The sequence below is a fragment of the Arabidopsis lyrata genome, assembly GCF_000004255.2.
Source record: "Arabidopsis lyrata subsp. lyrata unplaced genomic scaffold ARALYscaffold_4, whole genome shotgun sequence".
NCBI lineage: Eukaryota > Viridiplantae > Streptophyta > Magnoliopsida > Brassicales > Brassicaceae > Arabidopsis > Arabidopsis lyrata.
In genome coordinates this window covers 6323544-6332908 of record NW_003302552.1, presented here as the reverse complement: position 1 = coordinate 6332908, position 9365 = coordinate 6323544, and the positions used below count along the sequence as shown (strand labels likewise).

At 36.0% G+C, this 9365-nt stretch overlaps 2 protein-coding genes across 2 annotated transcripts; one reads left to right on the top strand and one right to left on the bottom strand.

The window, feature by feature from the left end:
• Positions 1-2028: 2028 nt before the first annotated feature.
• Positions 2029-5489, top strand: LOC9315023 (peroxisome biogenesis factor 10). The gene is made up of 11 exons (XM_021028770.1): positions 2029-2295; positions 2389-2420; positions 2511-2600; positions 3013-3107; positions 3197-3404; positions 3489-3558; positions 3651-3729; positions 3817-3950; positions 4198-4295; positions 4650-4726; positions 4965-5489. Exons 1-11 carry the CDS (start codon positions 2115-2117, stop codon positions 5065-5067), a joined length of 1167 nt encoding a protein of 388 aa, XP_020884429.1. The 5' UTR covers positions 2029-2114; the 3' UTR covers positions 5068-5489.
• Positions 5490-5727: 238 nt separating this feature from the next.
• On the bottom strand, positions 5728-7169 carry LOC9316845. The gene is made up of 7 exons (XM_002878909.2): positions 6980-7169; positions 6855-6894; positions 6709-6779; positions 6535-6629; positions 6379-6446; positions 6187-6297; positions 5728-6122 (listed from the first exon to the last, which is right to left on the bottom strand). Exons 1-7 carry the CDS (start codon positions 7137-7139, stop codon positions 5984-5986), a joined length of 684 nt encoding a protein of 227 aa, XP_002878955.1. The 5' UTR covers positions 7140-7169; the 3' UTR covers positions 5728-5983.
• Between the last annotated feature and the right edge of the window lie 2196 nt (positions 7170-9365).

Genomic DNA, 9365 nt, shown 5'->3' with positions numbered 1-9365 from the left:
CCTCGTCAGATACAAAAAGATACTTCACCGAGTTTGCAGTACAGTTTTTTTTGTCATATAGCCTTCACATTTATAGCATGTTTGTAGTTTCACTAACTCTGGTTTCGATGTCGTCTTTGTTTTATAGAAAACCCACGCCTGAGATCCCTTGATAACATGGACAATTCAAGGGTACTTAGAAGATATCTGTCAACGCCGGATGAAAGACATGGCAACGCGAGGACGAGTCGAGAGCAACTAAATGGATCTTTGATAATATCTGGATAATAATTGTTGCATACCAGGATACTGAAAAAGCACAACATAGGAGTCAGACATATTCCAATGCTAATATGTCTGAACCTAATGTACACGGTCCTCACATCCACTTATCAGGGTGAAAGTCACATAAACAAATCCAAGAAGAAATGGCTAGTGTATCAGTCTTTTTCTTACACCTTTGCAAATCTGACATTTGTGCTAATCATTATATCTTTTGTATCGCAGGAAGAAGAATTGGAAAGACCGGTGAGTCTTGGTGAGGTCTTCATTAAGACTCATACAAAGCCAGATGGAATGTATGTCGACCGGAAGACGGAGAAAATAGCTCAGACTTATGAGAAGAATGTGTAAGAGAAGTTTTCTGAGCTTGAGGTATAGACTTCATATATTTCAGACGGCGCTTCACGACCTCGGGAGCTCACAACAAATGAATATACAACCATATTTCTTTAGGTAAAGTACAATTTATCACAATCCACATTTACAAAGTTTTGGATTGTTTTATGACTTTTATAGAGTTCTTACCTTGATTCTTTTTCTCTGTCATTTCACAGTCCACTGTGAAGGACTCAAGAAGAACTCTTTATGGTGTTGGAAGCATCAAGGGGATTCTTCTCAATGGCAAGCGCAAACAACCAGCTGACTGACAATGAACGGCGTGATGCTGAGAATGTTGCCCGTGAAGCAGATCATTCCTGAGCTGTGGCTGACCAAAAGGACAAGGTCGAGCACTTGTCCTTGGTGGAGAAGTACATGCGAGCAGCTTATCTGGCCTTTCTGGACTTCATGGAGACTCATTCCACTTCAGCAACCACAAAGCTTGTCTCAACCGGTCTTCATGCAACATTTCCAACCACAACTCCAGCTGCTTCATAGGTTATCACTCTCTATTTCATAACTTTCATGAACAAGAACTTGTCTGTTGTATGTAAAACTTTATGTGGTATGTTAAACTGTTTGTTTCTTTGTTTATGACTTGTGAGAATTTCAGATGTTATTTTTAAGTTTGATTTGGTTAAATTTTCTATCTTGTAAATGGTTTTGGTTGCATTAAATGTAAATATTTTTGGCTATAGGGAATCTTGGTTTCAATTTGAGATACAAAACCAATTTCAATCAGAAAAACAAGAAATACCAAATTATTATTTTGCCACCAAATGTAGTCTTTTAGTAGTCGTTAAATTAACCATCTAATAGTCGGCAAATAGTTGTAACATAGTCATCAAAGTTTCACCAAACATACTCATGTTCGTCGGATTTATCGTAAACTAGTCGTAGCGTTAACATTTAACGACTAGGTTACGACTATTCACAATAGTCATAACGTAGTCGTTAATTAACGACTATTTTTACGACTATACATCTTTAAGGACTATTGATTTACTACTATATTTTTTGTCGTAACGTAGTCGGAAAAACGTTATTTTCTTGTTGTATATATACTTTTGTTTCCCTAAACTACTCAAATCGTCACCGACTATGTCCTCTGCTTCAAAGCTGGTTCGCTGCCTCTCCCATTGTGTGAGCCTACTCCTCATGTCTTCTGAACCTAATATTTTTTCCTAAAAATATGTGGTCTCATTTCAGTTATAATCTTCTGATCCTAAGTATACTTTGTACATAAACATAGGATCAGAAGATTATATGAAAAATATCAGAAGATTATCAAAAAAAAAAGTTGTTCATATGAATAAATTTTAAAAAAACATATAATTAATAAAATATTATTGACAACATATTTAAATGACATTGATACATTTGGCAAATATTTATTTTTCCTTTAAATTGGAAAAATATCAAAAGCCGAATAAAAAACATCATTCGCAAGTTCATCGATCCACGAAAAAAAAGCGATGAGGCTTAGTGGGGATTCGGGTCCGGGTCAGGATGAACCCGGTTCGAGCGGGTTTCACGGCGGAATAAGACGATTCCCGTTAGCAGCTCAGCCGGAGATTATGAGAGCTGCTGAGAAAGACGACCAATACGCTTCTTTCATCCACGAAGCTTGCCGCGATGCCTTCCGACACCTTTTCGGTACAATTTTCCGACACCAACCAAACACAACAACTGTCTACTAATTGTTTCATCGTTATTGTCGAATCAAACACTAATTTTGATCACTCTTAGGTACAAGAATCGCTCTAGCTTACCAGAAGGAGGTAATTATACACTAAATTATATTTGTCTCGTTCCTTTCGAGTTTTCATGAGATTTTTGATTATTCGTTTTTTTTTTTTTTGTTTGGACAGATGAAGCTACTTGGACAGATGCTTTACTATGTTCTTACGACAGGTTCAGGACAACAAACTTTAGGAGAGGAATATTGTGACATTATACAGGTTTTTATTGCTTTACTCTATCTTCTTTTGAGTGTGCTTACACCAAACCATTTTACCTTCTGAGGCTATTTTTATAGATGTTTTAGTTGTTTTTGATCCTGAGGAGAACGTCGTTTAAGTCCGCTAATAGACGAAGATTTTCATATCAATAGATAGATGGTGTTGTTTTTTTTCTTGTATCTACAATGTTCCCTTGGAAGTTCTTGGTGGAACAACTGGTCTAATAGCCGCATTTTTCCTTATGCGACTATGTTCTCGATGTTCTAGTTGTTTTTTATCCCTAGGTGAAGAAGCCATTTATATCCGATATTAGATAAAGATGTTTTAATCGATACATAACAAATGCTCCCGTTGAAGTTCTCAGTGGAAAGATTGTTTTTTTTTTGTTCTGATGAAGAACGATCTAATATAGGTTGCAGGACCGTATGGACTCTCTCCTACACCAGCTAGACGTGCTTTATTCATATTGTACCAGACTGCAGTTCCATATATCGCAGAGAGAATTAGGTTTCATCGCCTTTCTTATTGTTGTTTTACAAGGAAACATTTGAATCTTGTGAGTGAAATATTGCTGATATTGATATAATTGTCTACAGCACTCGAGCTGCCACGCAAGCAGTCACCTTCGATGAGTCTGATGAGTTTCTTGGTCATAGTGCACTGGAGAGTGGTAGTCATATCCACTCACCAAGAATGATAGATCTTCCATCTTCATCTCAAATTGAGACTTCAGCGTCTGTAGTACCTAGGTTAAAAGATAGACTTAAGAGATTGTGGCACCGAGCTATTCAGAGATGGCCTGTGGTAATGTATACCCCTCACGTTTAAATTTCCATGGTTCATTTGTTATCTACCTAGCAAATGTTTTATTCAAGGTTGTGCCTTTAGGTTCTTCCTGTTGCGCGTGAAGTCTTACAACTGGTTCTGCGAGCCAATCTGATGCTCTTCTACTTTGAAGGTAAATTTGTGAGAATATATTTTACTCATTTAGAGCCTGTGCAGACTTATTTTTTGTAATGTTCTGAACTAGTAATCTTTGTTTCTTTTCAGGTTTGTATTATCATATATCGAAACGTGCATCCGGGGTTCGTTATGTTTTCATAGGAAAGCAACTGAATCAGAGACCTAGGTAATGATTCTTTTGTCTTCTTACACTTGCAACTCTTGACTTTTACTATCACAGAGTAACTGAACTCCCTTAAGTCTTGTTGAGCAGATACCAAATTCTTGGGGTTTTCCTTCTAGTCCAATTGTGCATCCTTGCTGCTGAGGGCTTGCGTCGGAGTAATTTGTCATCTATCACAAGTTCAATTCAGCAGGCGTCTATAGGATCTTATCAAACTTCAGGAGGTCTGGCTTTCATGTCCTCGACTATGAATGTTAATAATCTAGAATTTCTCCGAAAATATTGGATATTTGTTAAGGATTTTGACATTAGATTCTCAATAGTAGAATGTCAATAGATCACTGTCTAAAATGGTAGACACAGTATTTCTGTAAATGTTTAGAAGATGGTAACAGAGACTGAAATATTTAGCTTGTTCTGTATGACCCTATTTCACCTTACAATAGTATGGTGTTGGTATTGTTCTTGCAGGGAGAGGATTACCTGTTTTAAACGAAGAGGGAAATTTGATAACTTCAGAAGCTGAGAAGGGAAACTGGTCCACGTCCGATTCATCTTCAACTTTGGAGGTACAGTATTTATAAACCTTTGTTACTTTGAAATGGCTTATATCCTGAATAGTGATCATTATTGGAAAAGATATATACTTGGAAGAGAGGCACACAAGTCTTAGAACAATCTTTGCACTCGCGCGAAGGTTATTTTGTATAAATGTAATTAAGAAAACAAATTAGTGGTTTTGTCTTGTGATATCTGATAGAGTAGATAGCCACGCTCTCTACATATGGTTTCCGGTGAGACGAGGTTATATATTAATCCTCTTTTGGGACTATGCTATTGCTTGTCTGAATTAAGTGTGAAATCATTTTTTGACTACCACTGGCGATGTTAGATGTTTACCTTGTTATGTACTGTGGCTGCAGGCTGTAGGGAAATGCACTCTCTGCTTAAGCACCCGTCAGCACCCAACGGCCACTCCTTGTGGTCATGTGTTTTGTTGGTAATAAACCTTTCTCTACCGTAATTGCTTATTAAGTTTACAAGGCATTACTTCCAAACCTTGATAAGTTTTAAAAAATCCAGAGAATTTCAATGTCTTGATGTCCATTGCTTGAAACTGCTTTGATAAGATGAACTTTGTATCGACAACGAACATTTACTCGAACTACAGAACCTAAGATCCAAAATTGACACCGAAACATTGTGCTCATGTTGAAAGAGTCATTTGTCATGTGCAGGAACTGCATTATGGAATGGTGCAACGAGAAGCAAGAATGTCCTCTTTGTCGAACACCCAATACCCATTCAAGTTTGGTTTGTTTGTATCATTCTGATTTTTAAGCACTATGGATCAACAAGAACAGCGCACTGCAGAAAGGCGAAGCAGCTAAGACGATGACGAGCTCGAGAAGTTTCCGTTTCCTCTTAGCCCACACAAGCTTCTTAAGTGACACCTTCGGACAGTGCATCTGGTACAAGAATGGAATCTGTTTTGGCTTCAGACTTTTTGAGTAAGATCATCAAGTTATGAGAAGACACAGAATAATGTATTTCAGTCTTCATTCTCGATCCCATGCCTACCTTTTTCTCTATGATATTTAGTACAGAAACCACAGAGGTTTGGAGTTTTACATTTCATTAAAAAGAGTTGGAGATGTTAGGTGGTTTTTCACATTTAAAATAATCTCACTTGGAGATCTATTACATGACAAAAATCTCATATTAGACACAATACCATTTTAAATGTTAATGATATAACTTAACATTGGATTCAAACAAGTCCTGTTTCTTGGAGATATAGAAAGATATCAATATTGAGAATAACTCTAAACAACTCAAGACTTATTTTGCTCTACAATTTGTTCAATCCTCCTAGATGGAAAACTTAAACCTGAAGATGTGTTACATCTTAGTTGTTTCGGCTTGTTTCTAAAGACAATGAGATTGGCTGTTGCAGCTTCTTATATGAAAGGGTTATCAATTGACTGAGAAATATGAGCATGTCAAAAATAAGCTGTTAACAGTTTAAGCTTAGTACAGTATGTGCGGTTATGTTGCATTGGTAGAATCGGTAAGTGCATGTGGATCATGTCATGTCGCCAGCTTTAGCTGCACACTGGTCTGGTTTAAATATATGCAGAAACCTTCATCAGTTGAAGTTAACAATACAGGATATACACGGAATCAGAAGAGTTTGATACCAATGTTGTAAGATCAACAATTGTTATAGGATAGTTATAGTCCTATGACCTCCCTCTCACAGTATGGACTGAAGCTGCTTTATCTCAGAGGATTCTAAATCATCACTTCCCGCTTCTTGTTCAGATGCTGATCTGTAGACTTCCACCATAGCTTTCCCTTTATCAAGCACTTGAGCAGGAACCGTTTGTAGAAGACTGCAAGTCCTGTTCGGTTAGCAAATATTCTCCGGTATGTGTATGCTTTTTATGTACGTATTACCTGTCCAGTGCGGTTAACGCTGTTCCAAGCTGTGACTTCATCAACTCAACAGTTGCATTTGAATCTTTCCTTGACGCACGTAGAAACAACGAATCCAGTTCTTCCAATGCTCTTTATACCACCCAAAACAAAGAAAAAGCAAAGGTCATCATTCCCTCTGTAAAGTTAAACAGTCCTGGGAAACATCGGTACCTTAAACATCGATCAACATCATCAGTCGCAGTTTTGGAAAAACCATCATCTGAAGCATACTGAGCAACCTGAGAGAATTTCCATTACACATTTCATCATCAAACAGAAACAAAAACAACATTGTAATTGACATCAAGTAAGCTTTAATAAACTTACAGCTCGAATGTTTACACGCAAAGAACTAGCAGGACCAGACCGCAATTGGCGTCTACAAGCCTCAAATTCAGGCTTCTCCACATTCAAAAATTCCTCTTCAACATGATAATAAACACAGTGTAAGTTATATATATATCATCAACTGTTTATGAAGAATGTGTAGCAGAAAATTACCAAGATCCTGGATTTGTAACTGAGCTAGAATCACTGGTGGAACATATGCTTCGAGTGGATCAAGTTTTTTCCTATTTCATCAAACACTTCAAAATCCAAGTTGAGATAATCAAAGGACTAAGCATCGGAGACGATTTTGACATTACCTCTTGACGTATTTATCCATTAAGCTACCAGCCATAGCATCTAATAACCAAATTCGAGAAGAATAAAAATTGAATCAATGATTTATAAATCGAATTGGTGAAATTGAAGAGAGATTTATGTGTACCGTGAGGGAGGAGGAGGAGGCGGGAGAGGAAGAAGGAGACGGAGATAACTCGCCGGCTCTGTTTCCATGGCGGAGGTGATAATGTAGCTGCGCAAGTTAGCTTTTTGCGGTTTGGATTGTGGCGAAGTGGGAGGCTCACGGTAGCGTGAAGTGATGTCATTTAGGATAACACTAGAGGCGACCCGGTGGCTAATGGCCATGCCTATATACACGAGTCCGAGCCACATATGCCACTATTTGAAAAAAATTAATCTGGCGTGCCACCTTATAATCTGAGTGCCACCATAAATGTGATATCCCCAAATTACCCTTAATGAAATTAGGGCGAATTGGTACGGAATAGTACAACTCGGTACAACTTGGTACAACTAAGAAATAATAATACAACTGGTACAAATGAGAGATTGTATGATAACTGGTCCAAATGGTACAACTGCAATATAATAGTACAACTGGTACAACTATATATAAATAGGAATAATTGGTACAAATGGTACAACTGAAATATAATAGTACAATTGAAACAATTAGTACAACTAACATATGAATAGGGACAACTAGACAACTGGTAAAACTGATACATAAATAGGGACAACTAGACAACTGGTACAACTAATACATAAATGGGGACAACTGGTACAAATGGTAAAATTTAAGCAATTTGTAATTATAAACCCTAGCGCCATCATCGTCTCTTCTTGCTTTGTTCATTGTCCACCGCCGCCGATTCTCTTCCACCGCCGATTCTCCTCCACCGCCGATTCTTCTTCGCACTACAAAGCCAATTTGGAGAAATCTAGATCGGGATTGTTGTTAATCTCAGATCTGTGAAAAAAAACGAAGATCCATGGATCTAGAATGAGAAGATCGAAGAGAGGGAAGAAAGATCCATTGAGAAAAAGAGATCTATGGAACTAGAATGAGAAGATCGAAGAGAGGGAAGAAAGATCCATGGAGAAAAAGAGATCTAGGGTTTATAATGGTTGATGAGAAACGCAAAAAGAAATCAATGGAGAATAAGAAATCTAGAGTTTTGATGATGATGAAGAGATAAGAAGAATAGAGATCCATGGAGAAGAAGAGATAGAGAGAAAAGAGAAAAAAATCTGGAGAGAAAAAGAAGAAGAAGAAGGAGGCGTGATAAAGAAAATGAGGCAGTTATGTTTTTGTAGTTTAGTTGTGGCAGTGATACGTAAATATTAGATTAGGGTAAGGGTTTTTAGACTTTTTCTATTAATTTCGATTTAAAAGAAAATGAAAAATAAAATTATAAACATGAAGAGGCATAAACGATTAGTTTTTTAGGAAAAGTGGCATAAGTGATAAAAATTCTATATACACATAGTGATGGACTGATGGTGTATTAATCGGAAATTGAATTTTTATGTATTTTAATGGAAATCGAAATTCTTTGTGTCTTTTTAATGGAAATCGAAAAATATTTGGTGTAATTTATACTATTTTTTTCATTTGAAAATATGTGTCCAAGATTATTTATTTTGCGGAGGAGTCCGCTGGAACAACGATTATATATTTTATTAGTTTTATAACACTAATAAATTGAAAATTAAGTAAGAAGGAAAAAAACCCGAAAAACATAATAAATATCGGGAAAAATATCATTTAAATCATCAGTTGTTCATTTTCGTTGATTTAAAGCATGAATTCTATACCTAATGATTAAAATGTTCAATTTTATGTTGACTTTCAATTTAATCACGAATTCTCGTTGACAAAGCCAATTGAGGCACAAAATCTGAATCGAAAGAAGAAAATTGATATCAAAATTAGAACTTCAAAGTTAAAAACTTATTTCGCATCAATCAAGTTTTTCAAATTTTGGTTTCCCTATAATTTAGAAAAACTTTTTTGTTATGATTTTCCATTCAAGATTTTAGATTTTTAGTTCTCCTATAATTAAGGGAATCTAGTTTTTACTCTCTATACGTTATTTTTCTCAAAAACTAAAAACCATTTTTTTTGGGTTTCGAAAACAAAAATCCAATTACAAAATCTAAAACTAAAATCTAAAATCCAAAAACTAAAAACAAAATCTAGAAACCAAATTAAAAAAAGAGCATCCATTCATGGCCTTAATCTTAGTTTCTCAAGATTTCTTTTTTTCGATTTCGATTTTTTGTGCTTCAATTGGCTTTTGTCAACGAAAATTCATGATTAAATTGAAAGTAGACATAAAATTAAGCATTTAATCACCAGGTGCATAGTTCATGCTTTAAATCAACGAAAATAGACCACTGATGATTTAAATGACATTTTTCACAATATATCTCCTTTTCATTTAGTTTAATTACAAAAAATATCATTGATATGAACAACTCTTTTCCGGCAACACTCTTCATAACCGGTCGATATCACTGTTCATCAG

Bases quoted from the DNA above. Each gene is read 5' to 3' on its own strand.
- LOC9316845 (XM_002878909.2), bottom strand. From the start codon at position 7,139: ATGACATCACTTCACGCTACCGTGAGCCTCCCACTTCGCCACAATCCA. The intron at 6,630-6,708 runs GTAATTTTCTGC...ATCATGTTGAAG, and splicing joins GTTACAAATCCAGGATCTTG to AGGAATTTTTGAATGTGGAG. The intron at 6,123-6,186 runs GTAATACGTACA...CAGGACTTGCAG, and splicing joins GCGTTAACCGCACTGGACAG to TCTTCTACAAACGGTTCCTG.
- LOC9315023 (XM_021028770.1), top strand. From the start codon at position 2,115: ATGAGGCTTAGTGGGGATTCGGGTCCGGGTCAGGATGAACCCGGTTCG. The intron at 3,108-3,196 runs GTTTCATCGCCT...AATTGTCTACAG, and splicing joins TATATCGCAGAGAGAATTAG to CACTCGAGCTGCCACGCAAG. The intron at 3,559-3,650 runs GTAAATTTGTGA...GTTTCTTTTCAG, and splicing joins GATGCTCTTCTACTTTGAAG to GTTTGTATTATCATATATCG.